We start from the raw sequence: 16,466 nt of genomic DNA on the forward strand, positions 1-16,466 counted from the left end.
CTCAGCTGGCAGCGAAGCCCCGCCTTTTATGTATTAAGTAGTAAACCCCGGAAACGTCGTCGTTTAAAGGCACAGGGGAGAGGGAGGGAGGCAAAAGGTTGGAACAACGAAAACAGCTGCGAACGCTCGAAAAGCACACAGCACAAGAGAAGCTAGAAAAGAGTCGGACACAGACCCGAACCTCCTCCCGAGAAACTGAGAAGACGCGTAGTTCGGGTATTTGAGTGTCATTTTCTAGCTTGTAACTCGACGTTGGCCTTGTACGGTTCTCGAACCTACCTGGATTCCGTCAAAGCGAGCAACACGACAAAAATCTATCCAAAGAGCCAAACGACACGTCAGTGAAGGTCGCCAGGCTGTGATTTTCCTTTCGAGTGGACATTTATCTCGGTAAGAACCTTTTATGATGTTTTTTTCACCAGCTCGTTGCCTCATCTTTGTGTGTGTGCCAACTTTAAGTATTGCATTGTGTGGTGGTGGAAAAAACAGACAGGCGTTCTTGGAGGGTTGGATTTTTTTTTTTTCTTTAGGGGGCTGGTGCTCTTGACATGCCGCTCATCGGTTTGCCATGTACATGGTCGACGGATTGATCTGTGAAGTATAAGAATGCCTGGAATCCAGCCTGAACCAGTTGATGGCCCTGACAGCCGCTTGCTGGGCGGAGGGGGCGTTCCCCTGCTTTGTCTGCCTCACTGTGAACAGTCTGCGGTGGATTGGGTTCATAATCCCACTGTATTCAACATTTGCTTCCAACTGCACCTATGGAATCTACTTCAAACAGCGCAGGCACCTGCTATTTTTACACATTTTCGGATGGATGGATGGATGGATGGATGGATGGATGGATGGATGGATGGATGGATGGATGGATGGATGGATGGATGGATGGATGGATGATCCCTGGCCTAGACCTCAGTGATGACTGTGAGGGGAGGATATTGCACATGGGGATTACATGATGCATTGGTGCAATAGATTCTCGGTGGTGATATAATGCTCACATGCTCTGTGGGGTCATGCCTTGTCCTGACAAGCAGGGCACGATGGCATTGACGGCACAGCGCCGTGCCACTCGCCCCTCTGCATCGAGACATACAATGCACACACATTCACCAAGCGGGCGGATTTCATCTGCGAGTCGACATCTTTTCCACCCTCCCTTCTTTCTTCCTTTAAAGCCCCCTCCCCACCTTTCTGTCTGGCAGAAACCAGTGGGCTTTGTCCTCAGATGAGTGTGACGTCATGGGCGTCTTAGCCATCAGCCTGAAGGCGAGGGAAATGTTCCTCAGCAGGGTTAAGGGGTTCTGGCCTGCCGACATATATGTATGTATTTAGTAAGCTTGTTCAAAGAAGAGTCCATTGTTACATCCACTTGTCCTGGCACCTCATTATGCTGGAGGCTGTGGTTAAAAAAAAAAAAAAAAAGGAGGGGTAGACCCTGGACTGAGACCACATTGACAATCTTTGATTCACATTCATACCTGTGGAAAACTTAGGACCCTTTTGTGGCAGGTGGTGGAGAAAACCCAGAGTAGCACATAAAGACTCTGCAACATGAAGATTCGAACCCTCAAACTCAGCTTTGAGGTTGATTCTTACAAAAAAAAGTCTCAACCATCAGGATCTCGTTGGACAGTTGACTCATTCCCGCACATCGTGAGCCACGTGAAACCGATTACCAGGCAAGCCTGTTCCGGGTCCTCTGGCTCTCTATGAAGGCAAAGGGCGCTTTGCCCGCAAAGAAGCTGCGGCACGTTCATCCACGTGCACGTCAGATGCGCTCTCTGCTGAGGGCCGTTATTCGTCAACGGTACGGAACACACTGGTAGCAACGAATGGACAACTTATTGCATGTGTGGAATTCTATTAAATCTCCCTGTGACCATGAGGGTTTGTCGTCGTCGGATGTGATATTCGAGATTATACGGGTCAACGCTGCCGTGGAGATTTATTGATCCCCTCAGAATGTGTATGAATGTGTGCGCATTGTACTTGTGCTGTAATTAGTGTTTTAATACCTCCGACAATAAAGACATATTGATCTCTAAAGGGTCATTGTAACGCTTAGAGAAGAGAATGTCTGGCCTGTGACTTTTCCTCTATCATTCACGAGTGAGTCTTTGTTGATCAATGGATTGATTTCACTCCAATGCCATTTTGCCTACTTGCCTTGCTTGTGGCTTGCTTGTGTTGACTGTAAAATTGTCAAACCAGCAATTTCCAGCATATGATATGCATTGAGGCTTTTGAATTTTGGGACAAAATTCGGAATGGCTGCTCAGCCATTTCATGGCTAGGTGGCTGCCCATGGCTGCCAATGGGCCTGTATGATTTTGGTTTTTTTTTATGATAGGAGTAGCATGAAATCTCAAGTGCTGCTTGGAGTAATATTTTCTGCTCCTATTCAGCCAAATGGATGGCGCTTCACAGTGCAGATGGACAACGACCCAAAGTAAATGGTACCGCTTCCTTGCTGTTTTCAGTCAGTCCATTTGGAGCGATGGTTTCCAAGAAGCCTCCACTCGGCCGTTTCTCCTCATCCATCATCCTTTATTTTGATTTGATAAATCCCGATACCGATGCCTATGACCTTTAAAACTGTGTCACGGTAACAAAATAGCCGCCTCGATCACAGATCAACAAGGCCCATCCAATCTCCCTAAATGGATTTTGTTCTCCATTGTCACCCAAGGCGAAACGTGTTGGTCGAGATGAAAATCTATGCATTATAGAGGTCACCGTGGAGCTTAGCGTCGCTGCATTAGTGTATATTTGTCTAAAAGTTTGTATTCGTGTCCTTTGCCGGTCCGTCACCATTTGGATTGTGGAAGCAACTCGGCTGCGACGTTGCTCTCTCAACTGCTGCTATTTATCAGTTCTTGGCAGGTTCCTTTGCATTTTTGGGAACAACAACCAAGGGACATCTGCATTTTCAATCCAATCTTTTCGTCGGACAATTATGGATTGTCAGACATAACAATGACTTTAAAAAACACATTTGTATTCTTTTTCTTGCAACAGTAAGTTAGAAAAAGGTTTGGGTACTATCTGTTTGTATCAATGTACCTTTCATGTCCAGTACTGTGAATTGAATTTTTGGCTTGATGGCTTTAAAACACCCAGTTTTAGTCACATGACCGACCAGATGTGCTCTCGCTAACTTGTCCTCGGTTCATTTTCGTAGCTCCAAGGCACAAAACAAAGCTGCAAGTCCAGCAACATTAAATCTTCCAAGTGCTGCTTAAGGACCGTGTGTGTTGCACTGATCTCGGGATTAACCCTTGCATGGCCTCTCCCTGCACCCCCCCCCCCCCCCCCCCAACGTGTCTCTGGTGTTTCCCATTGTTTGTTCGCATTCAGATTACAAAGGCTATGAAGTTGTTTGATCAATAATTCTCTTTGTTTCGTGTTTAGTTTGACAGTAACCTTCAGTCTTGAGTGATAATCATGTTTGGAAATAATATTTACAAACGTTATCTTCTCACCTGCCGCCATATAGCACTTGTATCTCGAGTTTGCGTTAGCAAGACAAAGCAGAAAACAAATGGGCCAACCAATGTCTGAATCTTATCTGGCAAGACTTTCAAATGGGCTTACTGGTATCTCAAGATTCAGCTGGAGTCGCTTGATTCTCCATCTCTGTGAGAAGTGAGTCAACAGAACAACTGACACTCTATTGCAACTTTTCTGGTGAATGTGACTCATTTCTCTCCGTGTGACCCGTCCGTCCATCCGTCCACGCCACTGAAGAAAGTTCATTTTTAAACACTTGATTAATGAATGCGTGAGCCACAAATAAACGTTGGCAGAAGATTTAAGGGCCTAAAAAGGGGTGGAAGAGGCGGCTTTATTTTCTGTCCTTTATGCATATTTTCCGTGGAACATTCTATCGTCTGAACTGGGCCGGCCTGTCACTCCAAATTCTGGGTGCCACACTCCTCCCTATCGCCGCGTTTCCTCCCTGGACAGCTGCATATCAGTCATGTGGGTTTGTTTTTCTTCTCCACTCTTGTTTTTTTTCTGCCTCACATTTCTTTTGTAATGTGAGCAAGTATTTGAACTCTCCTGTGGGTGGAAGAATTTCATTGGGGAACTGGATCTGTTCCGAGGAATAATGGAATTTAATTTGTTTCGGGTCAAACTGTGGGCATCACTTGTTCTTGTCCAGGTTAGGGTTTAAAGAATGATAAAGATGTGTAAGAATTTGTTATTACTTGGCCCATCTTTGGCACGGAGTTAGCAAGCGAGCTAGTTAGGTAGCTAGCCAGCCCCCTTCATCGGTTACTAATGAGGGACAGACAACTTGCATAAAGACATCGCTTTTTAACATTCCTATCAAACAAGAGGTGGACAACAGTTTTAAAAAGAAAAAGAAAAGAAAGCAATAACAATTGGATGCGGTGACAAGAATACTAATAAGTCTAGTTTTAGATCTCACTGGTGGGCCTACTGTTTAATTGTGTGCACTGCCAATGCTTGTTTGTTTATAAAGGGCAAGCCCGCTCGCTGTAAAGGACCTTCACCACAGTCCAATTATAAGCGCGTGGTCCAAATAATAGCTTTTGGTTTTCATGTTTGTTCACTAAGGGCTTTCAAATTTCACTCATTTGCGGTGGTAGTAGATGAACTCATTCACTGCCATTGAGTGAACTGGGGGTTGCCCAGTCAAAGGTCTATTAACTGGGCTGGCATTTCACGCAATGTTTTTTTTGTTCCATGTAGAATCTTTGCTGTGTTCAGCGCGAGAAATGAAAGCACTTCAAGATTCAGCCGGGTGCGCGACACGGCCATTTTCTGGGACCATACAATCTATGCTAATGTTACGTGAACTTGTGTGGTTCCTACTTTGTGAGCTTCTGCATCCACACCCAGCTGCTCAAACATGCCACAGAGACTTCAAATCACCCAACTGTGACCGAGGACTCCAGAATATGAGAAGAAGAAAAAAAAACAGTGTGGGTGGGGCACAACCTGGAATTTAACTTGTGGGGGTATCACTCCAAAACAATCGAGCATTGTACCCAAACATATTGCTAACGCTATGACGTAACAATATTGATGCTACACTAGCGCTGGCTTTGTCATGGTAATGACACATAATCTTACATTTCTACATAGTTGACCGTCAAACCAAATTGCTTCTGATTCATTAGTCGTGGAAATGTCCAAACCTCGACCTTAGGCTGCTTCAACATGCAACCACTCCCAACCTTTAAGCTCTTAAATAAGAACACACGCCTGTATACACTTAACAAGTGAACGGGAGGCCCATGCCTCTTCAACTATAACAACAAGCAACCAGTGCAACTACCTCTTCACATACACCCTCCCTCGACTTTGCTTCTTCCTCCCCTTGTCTAAACTTGTCATTCGTCATTCGGCCTTAAATTTCAATGAAATGATCTTTATTAAGAAAAAGAACGATGCTAAGAAAATGAAAACAAATGGCCATGCGCCCTCTGGGCCTTCCATACATGCTTGCAATGGAATGTCGGTGTTGTTTTCAATGCTTGCTGACTTCTCGGCTGCACTCAGCCTGCATGGGAGGGCTTGGCTGGCTTCATGGACATGACGCGCCTCCTTTCACCATATATGGATGGCTGGCTGGCAACGTGTGCTCTTTAAATGGGAGCTGGTGGGTGGAAATGCAAATGTGTCTCATGCAACAAGTTGCAATTCCTTTTCTTGGCCAGGCAGTTTATTGACAGTACATGTGAGCAACGAAGCAGATTGTTGAAACGGGACGAGAAGGCGAGTCGATGAAGGGAGTTAAAAGTCTGTCTGTCTGTCTGTCAGTCGCACGGCGCTATCAATAGCTTGCGCAGGCTCACATGTCAAGACCAGCACGCGTCTGATAACAATCCACAAGTTTGCTAAATAAAGATAAAGCGCAAGCGGCGATGTCTGTAAGAGTCGTGCGGTGCGCCGTTGCTTTTCATGACAGCTCGGGGCATGTTTGTTTCTTAATCTCCACCCACCGGCAGCGCCGTGCGGTTGCTTCCAAATAGTTCATGCCTCCCTCGTCAACAACGTAGCACGCAGATGGCACAATGCGCACGGACGTCCCGCTACACGCTGCTCCTGGTGCTCAGCTGATCAACTTTCTCCTTTGCCCCAGCAGATAAACTCTCAGCTGGTACACGCCGGACGGAGGCGGGCGCCGCCGTGCACTTCGCATGCCAAACTCACGTATGTCATGGAGGGGAGAAAGAAAGTATTGATTGTTGAATGTGCGCTAAACTGCCTTTTTCATTTTCATTGTCTGTGTGAACGGGGATAAACGATTGGAGACTATATGTAGTTGTTCACTTTAAGGGTGCCCTTTTTCCACTTGAACGTAAAACAAGCATGAGCAGGTGGGCGGAGCTTCAGGTGCCAAGACCTGACCTATCAGAATGCCGACTACTCCAGCTGGCCCACCTTTCCTCTGGCCAATCAGCTGATAGCATAACACCGACCCCCCCCCCCCCCCCTCCCTAGTCTGTGTATGGCCTCTCTTGCTGAGTGAGCAAAGCAGGCCTCTCACTGCTAACAGCTGGTAGGTAGGTAGGTAGGTAGGAAGGAAGGAAGGAAGGAAGGAAGGAAGGGAGGGAGGGAGGAAGGAAGGAAGGAAGGAAGGAAGGAAGGAAGGAAGGAAGGAAGGAAGGAAACCTAAGTGCAATCCTGAGAGACTCTTTTAAAGGAGCTGCTGAGGGCAGTATGGAAGGACGAGATGAGGGGGTGAGGACGAGAGAACCAAGCATGTGAGGGGGCTTTTGTGCTCGAGATGGTGTGCAGAGGCGCCAATGAGAGAAAGGCAGAGGCAAGGGCGGGTGAGAGAGAGAGAGAGAGAGAGAGCGAGGGACTTTGTGTGTTTGAGGGTTGTTGATGATGGCTTTAAGTTTTGTGTGTGTGTGTTACTCAGGGAGGAGGAAAACCAAGGCTGAAAACAAGCAAGCAAGGCGACTCTCAACACTTGTGGAGGAAGTTGAGCAAAGAGGGACAAGACGACCTGGAATACAGCCACATCCCACTCGAGAGAGGAAGCCGACTAGAAACTTCCAGGGTGAGTGTCACAAGTTCTCCCGACGTCAACATTGCTAAACTGGCAGCCTGTTAATTGGCATCATGTAGCTCGCTCGCTCGACTCTCCTAAAATGGCCACACCACAGACAGGGACTGAGTGGGGACCCCGGGCCAGATTGCCGTCTCAGCAACTATTTCCTCACTGAGCCAGTTTCGACTCTGCTGCCCGCCGGCGGCCGGCCGGCTTTTGTTTGCGTGTGGGCCACCGCCGCCGCCGCGTCCCTCAGAGCTTGACAAGTTTTCAGACCCTCTCGCTCCTTTCCCTTCAGTCCTTTCTTTTTCATCCATAAACACGCGCAGGCAGCTGTCATTCCATCCCCTTGTCCGCGAGGTGACGTCGGATTTCCAAACCGTACACGGCTCCTGCAATCTAATCGCCGGCCTGATGGCTAAACTCAGACAACAGTCTCCTCTCGTGTTACGTTTAAAGGTATGCGCGCGACTTTGACAATTTAAATTGTCTATGTGAAGCCCTTTGAGACTGCTAGTGATTTAGGGCTATACAAATCGACTTGACTTGATTTGGGAAGCTGACTGTGGACTTGCCCTACTGATGCAATCACACCTCCGCTTGGTGAAAGTGTGCAGTGAGGACACCAAAAAGAAAAAAAAAAAGAAAAAAAAAATGGTGCGACTCCAGTCAAAGTGTGTTTGTTTTCATAGGGATGTAACAAAAATTGACTGTGACCTTTGACCCACTCCTCTGGTCCATACATCTTCCTGGCCACTTAGCATAGCTGCTAAAATCAAGTTTCTCTACCGGAAAGCCTTTTATTGCCTTTCTGTTTTTTCTGCCAAAACATGCGTAACGTCAAACATATGGCGGCGTTTTATCTCTTGGGTCTAAAAAGTATTTCGAGGGAATGCGTCAAGTCCAAATCCCCAAGGCAGCTCTTCCAATCATATCATTGTGAAATGACCACCTTTTGGTTTTGTAGCCTTGATTCCTCATGAGAAGCAGAGCGTTGGGATTTTCTTCAGTTGTTTCTGCGTCAACTGTTTATTTTTTTTTTTTTTTATTTCAGTCATAATTCACTCCATTTTCAACCACTCCTATTGTGCTTCCCCTTCCTTTGCGGTTGGCAAAAAACAAAGTGAGCCACCACCCCTGTGACTTATTAACCATAAGTCTGCCAGGTACTCTTTTCTAGCTCATGTCCCATCCCATATTCCAAGAGTCCAATTGGATCAGCGTTGCATTTCTGGGGCTATCATGCAAGTTTTATTTAGAATTTGAATTTTGAACCAAGTGACAATTTTGCCTCAGGTGTTTTGTTTCCTTCTCAGCTGGCGGGCCAAAAGGCGACAGCTGCCAAGTGGCTTCTTGATCAAGTTTAAAATAGGGGCAGAAATCAAGTGGGACCGACCGACCGAACCTTTGGGTGCTCCGATGAGCTCCGGCACAGACCGACGACTATAAATACTCTTGCTTCTCTACCGCTCGCCTCGAACGTAACGAAACGTGGTGATTCACCTTCTACGACTGTAGACATTTTCATTCCTTCCAGGAATTCTCATTTACACCTTTTGACAGCAAATTGAGATCTTCTGTATTGCTCCTAGATTTCATCTTTATGGCATTTTTTTTCCATCATTGGACATCCACAATATCTATTGACATATTTGACTACATACCAAATTCATGACAGTTGCTCACGTTTGTAAATGTTTTCTTGGCACAGCATCTTTCCAAAACAAAGTCCCAGTCCTGGTCCCGAATGCCCCCCCTCCAACACCTCCACTACTCCCTCTGCTTTTCTTCTTCCTCTTTGTGGGCAAGTACAAAGGAAGCGTTATCCTTGGGCCACTTGTTGCCAGGGCAACATTTCACTGCGACATCCCCCCCAGTACATTCCCAAGTTCTGGTCCAAGTGGGTCAGGCATGCCTCGCTAGGCTTCTGTCTCCCTTTAGCAGCACAGATCACTTTTCATCGGATGCTCTTCTTGTTTTGGAACATTCGAATGCAGCAGTTGAAATGTAATCTGAAATATGATCATTTTGTGTCTTCAGGTGTTCTGGGTGTTATGACCCCGTCATGATGTCAGAGTTCTTCTGCAAAGCACGCCCAGGTGACGAAGGCGGCCGCGTGTGGCTGTCGGCCAATCACAGATGGAGTCCCACTAGAGTCACCTCTGGTTCAGAAGGACCTTCGCTCGGGAGCCTGACACAACACTGACGTAGCACTCTGGTAGGTGCGCAAGTCGAGATGATTGAGAAACATCCGGAAATAAATGTGCGCTATTTGGTGGCAAGGCGTTTGTTGCGGTCGATGCTTCTGCTTCTTCTCCTGTAGACTCCTTTCTAAACTTGGAAATGTCTTTCCTTGGCAGGGCAGATGCTTTGGCGGTAGACATGTTGCTTTTGTAGAGCCTTTTCTTTCCCGGACAGACACAACTTCCAGATGCTGTGTGTCTGCCTAGGCCCAATTACAGAAGGACCGGCACAGAGGTGAGTTGAACTTTGAGATGAGCCAATGTACTCTAAATCCAATCACTTGAGCCCCCAAATATATTGATACTATTACTATCGTTGATACTATTTTAATCTAAAATGGAAAAACGACGTCTATGCAAAATGACAATGACGGCTGTTTAGGTAGCAAAATCTACGCAGCTTGCATCACGTCCTGTGTTGTGCTCTTATTTTGAAGGCCGAGCTTTGAGCTCATTCACAGAATCCTGCTTTGCTTTAATATTTATGCCAATTTTTTTCAGGGGCTGTGCGACTCATCTCGCTGATTCACGCTGGGTGACAGTCACCAAACAGGAAGTGTAGGAGTTCACAGTTCTGTGGAACCTCCTTTCCTGGCTTGCGTTGCTCTCTTGTGTCATCTCGCAAGCTAGGCAATCATGCGGCACATTCATGTGGAGCTTTCTCACAAAAAAGCTCAACTGGAGCTTCCAGCCCAGGAGGGGGACCTGCCTCCTCCCACGGCACCTGCACTGGGCCCGGACTCTGCCGCCGCCGTCAGACCGGGGGCTGCCCGGCACTTTGACCAAGAGGATTTGCGCCATCAAAAGGTCTATCAACTCTCCATTTTCTCACAGTTGGGGGGTTTTGCTACCTCCACTGAGTCCCACAGTGATAGCCAAGCCAGGCCTGTTCGTTCGGGCGTGAAAAGAGGGCTGGAGGAGCCTCCGTCGACTCACAAGCGCCCCCATGTGGCGGATTGCCCCGACATCGAGGGACTGGAGGGAGGAGTGCTGTGTGGGCCGGCGCCAATGCCAGCGGTGTTGATGGGGCTAGCGAAGAGCTCCGGTGGTTGTGGTTCACTCTATTCTTGCACGGAGCACAGAGACTCTGAGGGCGGGGGCTTGCCCAGATCCCCCCCGCTCTCCCCCAGCCACAACCCCTCCCGTCGTCCGGCTCAGCACAATCACGACAGGCCCGTCCCCGATGCGTTCTCTCCCCTCTCGCCAAAATCCCCCCCAATGTGCGACCCTTCTCTGGGAAGCTCAGCCAGAGGCGAAGCGCCAAACGGGGGCGGGCGCCCACCCGCCTATTCCATCGGAAGCCCCGCAAACGAGAGTTGTGGCAATGGCGCGGCCGGAGGCCAGCCCAGCCCTCATTTGTACGACGTGCCCGCCGCGTACGAGCCCGCCAGCCCCCCGGGCCCCTTCTCTCCCCCGCACCACACGGAACTCCAAGAACCAGGAGAGGCCACGGAATGGGACGTGGGGCTGGAATCTTCGCCACCTGAGAGGAGTGCCACCCAGACTGCTGCTGCTTCTTCCTCAAACGGGCCGCTGGCTTCGTGGGAAAAGACCCCCGGCGCCAACCGTTTGTCAGCGGCGGGCCACTGGCCGGCCAAGAAGAGGTTGCTGTCGCCCAGCGAAACGGCCGAGTCGTGCTCGGAAGACGAGGGCCCGTCTACCTCCAAGAGGAGCAGGCTTTCCTTGCTGGCTCCGCCGGGGCTGGGATCGTGCCGTAGCACTGACGCTAAAGCTGCTCCGTACTGGAACCACCTTCTTCCTTCTAAGGTCAGCGCCGCACAGCGGACACTCCCACACGCACGTTTTGCTAGAGGCAGGATTTGGAATTTCTATATTTTCCATCAAATGGAAAGATCCCTCATTCCATTTCTTATATGAGAGGTCACCTTCAATAGAGTAGAACTTTACATCACAGGCGTCAAACTCAAGGCCCAGAGGCCAGGTGATTTGAAATGAGTTAGTTCATCCATTATTTTATTTGACTTTTTTAGGGGTGGGGGTGAAAGATTAGCACGCCTGTCCGGAACAACACGAGTATCTCCAGAACGAAGCCGAATGGCGTGTTGGCACGTCGATCATTGTTCCGGCTCGAGTGGGCGGGCGTACAGAAAGACACACAAACAATGGCACGTGCACGTGCATCCTCTCGCGCAACAGTTCTGGAAGTGAACACAAGGAAGACCAGAAAGAGCTTTGAATGGAAGCTGCGGCTAGTGGGCTGATGGGATGACAATAGACTTCTAGAAGGAAAGGCCAGGGCCAAAGGCAGCCTGCAGATCGCTTAAAAGTGATGACATCATCGTCATCCTTTGGATCTTTGACTTTGAATGCTCACGATGCGCTGGCCAAACTAAGTGACGAGGCCACGATGACAAAGAGCGGCCGTCGGGAGGAGAAGGAGCAAACGGCTGGCCCGGGGCGGAGTCACCTGACCAGCGGGTGACCTTAACGATGAATGGCCTTGTGGTAAGCCTTTGTTAATGTTACGCGGCCAGTCAGGAAGAGAGCTCGATGACCGTTACTAGGTACCGGCACAGGATAACATGTACAAGCTTCTGTTCACTTGAGGTACATTTTGGGGTTTTCCCAATAGTCCTCTTTCTACTAAATGAAGGAGGCCAGGAGAGACAAATGGTTATTGTTGCTTTGCTGCATTGCTATGTATAGTGATTCGTTATTTTTTCCAAGCGGACCGAGCCAGGAACAAAGTGCAATGTGCCAAAGTATAGCAGCAGGCTTCCGTCACACGAGCGCACGTCTACGGTTAAGTTAGCCAAATTAAGATAGCTGACCACAGCGAATTAGAAAATGGTTCAAACCTTTGTTGAACAAAACAGTGAAGAACATTGGCGACTCTCACTCAACGCACAAAGTGACTAACGGTTTAGCCGGCCGGCTAACGGCTAGCCAAATGGACACTGTCCGGTGAATTTGACACCTGTGATGTACTTCCAGTATATTAGAAAGGTTGATGCAATACACCTGTTTCTTTCAGATATACTATATTTTCCAAAAAAGAGCCCAATTTGGTCAGTTTGTGTTGAGTTGAATTGCCTGAGTAACCGACTTTTTTTTTTTTTTTTTTTTTTATATTGATCCTTCGAGCAGTCACACAACGATTGCAACAATTACCAAAACTAAAACCATTTTTGCTTTTAGTGTGCCACAGACTGTACGAGGTCAGGGAGACGACTGAAAAGCAGTCCGCGTGTAAAAAGGTCAGTCCGCGCAAATGTACAAACTCCTTGAGAGCCAGCAATTGAATAGGAGTGAAGTGGAGATTGTTTGCGCCGCTACTTAGACCCTCCTCCGTGTTTGTGTGCTCCTTTTCAGCCGCCAGTTACGCAGCGGTCGACACGCGGACAGCAGAACCTCGGCCCGTTCCAGCTGGCCCTCTTCTTCCATCAGCAGGTCACTTTTAGGAAACTTTGAGGTATTAAGAAGAAAAAACCGGAGCCTTTGATAAGGTCACGGCGGCTCTGACCACGTTCCTTCCCTTGTCTAGGAGTCAATGCTAAAGGGACGCTTCTCGCCATCGGGCCGCATCGAAGGCTTCACGGCGGAGATCGGCGCCAGCGGCTCCTACTGCCCGCAGCACGTCACGTTGCCCGTGCAGGTTACATACTACGACATCTCCGAGCACAGCGCCCCCTCGCCCTTCCTGGTCAGTGGTTAAGTGTGTGTGTGTGCTCTTATTTATCGCTGAAGAAAAATAATTAGGTGAGATCATGCGACGTGATTCTTTCTTCTGTTCCTCGGATAGATCTTTGGAATTAGAAGCCCACAGCCTCTGTTACTTTTCTTTGTGTTTTTGGTGTAATCTTATTTTAGACCACTAGATGGCAGCACACTACTTCTTTTCCCTTCTGCATGTTTGTGTAATCTTATTGTAGACCACTAGATGGCAGCAGACTCGTTTATTTGGAAAAGGTATTTTGCCCAGTCTATTTTTTGCCGACTGATGTTGGTTCTAAGATGGTAAATTAGGTTTATTAGTTTGAGGAAAACTGGATTTATTTACCATAAACACACATTCTACTCCTTTTAACTATATTAATGACAAATGGCGCAAATGTTTGGCATCAACAAAAATAAATAAACAAATTTGTAAAGGAGCAAATTTACTGGTTGCACATGTGCGAGTAGATGATAGATTTACTTGCTCTGTCTCAAATTTCACCATTTCGGGGCAGTCTGGAGCCTGTGGACACATGCTGATGTTGGCAGCTAAAATATCCGTGTGGTGCCGCACATGTGGGACATGTGGTTAACATGTTTGCCTTACAGTTGCGACGGTCTCCCCTGCAATCTTCTGTGTACAATTTGCATGTCACTCCTCGTAGCAAAAGGAGTCCGAAGCATTGCAGGAAATGAATGCTAAATTGTTTTTGTGTGTGGCAATGATGGATGGGCTCGCTGGTTGTGTGTCACAGGGTTTGATATCCCTGGAGAAGCTTGGAAAGAAAGGCTACAGCATACCCAAAGCAGGGACCATTCAAGTGGTAAGTTTATCATCTTTATTCACACAAAAAAACATTTAAAGTACTTTATTGAATGGACCTAGATCAGTGATTTCCAACTACGTGATTTTTTTGGGGGGGTGGTCAGTTAACAGCTTGTGCTTCCTTGGCCATTAGGGGGCAGTATAATACAGTCATGCTAACACTAACAAAGACTTTTACTGCCACTGTGACTCAGTGGGATGCAGTCATTGGTGTTAGTTGTCTCGTGTGTATATTTATATATATATATATGTCCATGGGTATTGTTCAATTGTCTGTCCACATGATTTGCTGCACCTATTTTGTTCAAATAGCCATTGCTTCAAGCGCCCTAACCGCCACTTGATGCTATTTGTTAACGCCTCTATGGCAGTTTGCATTTTTGGTTAGCATGAAGCTATTCCAAGGCAAGGCAGTGTGGTTGTTTTAAAAGCACAGCATGCCTTTCTCTATGTGTTGTGTTTTATTGGGCTTCAGCAGAATGAGGTCGAAGCCTAAAACCTGAACCCGCCGCTGTGTGATGATCTTCTCTCCCCTCCAGACCTTATTTAATCCCAACAAAACTGTGGTAAAGATGTTCCTGGTGACGTACAACTTTGACGACATGCCTACCAATCACATGACCTTCCTGCGCCATCGCATCTTCCTGATGCCCGTCGAGGAGGACGGAGACGGGAAGAAACACGGCTCGGCAGACTGCAGGAAGATTCTCTGCTACCTGATACATCTCAGGTAGGAGAGGAGCGTTTGCCTTCAAAAATGGACACATTGTTCAATTCAATTCCATCCCGTCATTTGTATTGTAAATCTCTTGACACAAAAGTTTTTTTTTTTTTTTAGATTCCACAGCTCCAAATCTGGGAAGATCTACTTGCACAACGATATCCGGCTGCTATTCTCCCGCAAGCCCGTGGAAGTGGACACGGGGATCCCTTACGAGCTGAAATCTTTCACCGAGGTGCCAAGTAACCCCAAATACTCCCCCCGCGTGTGACCCGACCGACTGTGCTTCCTAAAGAAGAGGGAGCCAAAGAGACTGCATTTTACAAGGACCGACGGACGGACGGACGGACCGGACGAGGAAAGCCAAAATGCCGACAGGGCTCGCTCTTGATCCAACATGGGTCAAAAGTCTGTACAAAGAAATGCACAAACACTGACACACGCGCACACCGCTGACTGAATCCGGACTTCACACATCTGGAGGTGACTCACGTTTAACTTGCATGCCTTGTGACTTCAACACCTGAGTTTTCCTCGAGTGCCGTACGTATCGCGCTGTCCTTCGCTCTGGCTGCACGCGGAACTCCAAAAGTGTGATTTTAGTACAATGGAAACACACGTTGCGGTCGACCGACACGAAAGAAGACCTCACCGTTATTTGACGATTCAAGCCAAGATGGCCGTCCGTCCCTTGTGGCGACGACGACGACGACAAAAAAGTAAAAACCCCAAATCAACTTCCTGTTATGTAGCCAGACTGAGGGACAATGTGCTATTTCTTTTGTAAAGATTTTATTTTTTTAGATTCTGTTCAAAGCATTCTGATGCTAGAGCAGAATGAAAATGTGTAGTATTTTTTAATTTATGGATTTTTTGTTTTTCGCAAATGTCTTAAGAAGCAATATGCTGCACAAAAGTAGAGTGTGTCCTTTAAGCCAGACGACCTTTCTCTCTCTGAGAGAGGGAGGGAGGAAATAGGAGGGGTGGGGGGGTATTTAAATCCAGGGGGGGGGGGGAAGTATATGTACATATAAATAAAATTTTCAGCTGGCAAGAAACCCCCATTCGTTGAGCCTGTTCTTTTTAGAAATGCAGCGGTGCCCTAAAAGTAGCTTCCAAGTAGCCCTCAATGGCCTGGCCCGTGGCCGACACGAGGAGATGCGCTTGGGCGGCCATTGAGGGCCGGGGTGTTCCCGACGACTTGGCTCTGAAGTAGGGGAAGGTCCACGTGGTGATTTTGTGCGGCGGCGCCCAGACGACGCGTCACTAGCAACCATGAGAATACAATGCTTCACACAAAGTCCTGATGTTCTAAATCATCATCTCATTTCTAGATGTTCGGGGACCAATGTGCAAATAAACAAAACTATTTGCTTTAATACTTTTATATAGCAGCACATTTCAAAAACAAAAGTAGAGACACTTCCTCACAAATTCCCAAAACCTGCATGTTGGGTTTATTGAAAACTCATGAGAAAATCATGGTTCCTTAATAACCAAGTCGCCGCCCTCCTTCTTACCCGAATTGACTGTTCAACAAAATTGCACCGACCCAGGAGGTTGGCTCAATTTGACTCAACTTTGGGTTGGATTGCAAAGCACAAGCCTTTTGGATTTTTTTAATTTTTTTTTTTTTTTAAACAGAAAACTTGGTCGTTTTAGCAAAACAATTTGACCCAACTTTCCGGCTGGTCCCATTTTTAGCTCTATCGGATACAGACATTGAAATAAAAGTTTAGAAAAATCATATCGAATCTTATTTGACTTTGAGAAAGGATCGCTACTTCCTTATAAATAGAGCAGTGCTTCCCCCTTCTGGCTACTCATGGCGTTGCACAACTAACCAAACAAAAAAAAAAAACACTCCTTGTAGCCAAGGAGCGACACAGTATGGGTTTAAAATAAATAAATATATTAGAAAAAAAATACATTATACAACTTTAAAGTTTGGTACCCAACGAG

General features: G+C 47.3%; 1 protein-coding gene across 12 annotated transcripts; it reads left to right on the forward strand.

The window, feature by feature from the left end:
- The first annotated feature begins 60 nt into the window (after nucleotides 1-60).
- Nucleotides 61-15,211, forward strand: LOC133153712 (atos homolog protein B). Of its 12 annotated transcripts, XM_061277735.1 has the most exons (13): nucleotides 61-390; nucleotides 6,122-6,189; nucleotides 6,905-7,045; nucleotides 7,366-7,495; nucleotides 9,077-9,254; nucleotides 9,397-9,514; nucleotides 9,781-11,046; nucleotides 12,439-12,497; nucleotides 12,613-12,712; nucleotides 12,785-12,943; nucleotides 13,713-13,781; nucleotides 14,323-14,513; nucleotides 14,622-15,211. In XM_061277735.1, the coding sequence occupies exons 7-13, from the start codon at nucleotides 9,916-9,918 to the stop codon at nucleotides 14,773-14,775; spliced, it is 1,863 nt and encodes a 620-aa protein (XP_061133719.1). In that variant the 5' UTR covers nucleotides 61-390; nucleotides 6,122-6,189; nucleotides 6,905-7,045; nucleotides 7,366-7,495; nucleotides 9,077-9,254; nucleotides 9,397-9,514; nucleotides 9,781-9,915; the 3' UTR covers nucleotides 14,776-15,211. The 12 variants fall into 12 exon arrangements, with proteins under 12 accessions (XP_061133719.1, XP_061133726.1, XP_061133722.1 ...); XM_061277742.1 differs by lacking the exon at nucleotides 7,366-7,495 and having other exon boundaries at nucleotides 6,119-6,230; XM_061277738.1 differs by lacking the exon at nucleotides 7,366-7,495 and having other exon boundaries at nucleotides 6,119-6,189.
- Nucleotides 15,212-16,466: the final 1,255 nt, after the last annotated feature.

This window comes from Syngnathus typhle, linkage group LG5, assembly GCF_033458585.1.
Source record: "Syngnathus typhle isolate RoL2023-S1 ecotype Sweden linkage group LG5, RoL_Styp_1.0, whole genome shotgun sequence".
NCBI lineage: Eukaryota > Metazoa > Chordata > Actinopteri > Syngnathiformes > Syngnathidae > Syngnathus > Syngnathus typhle.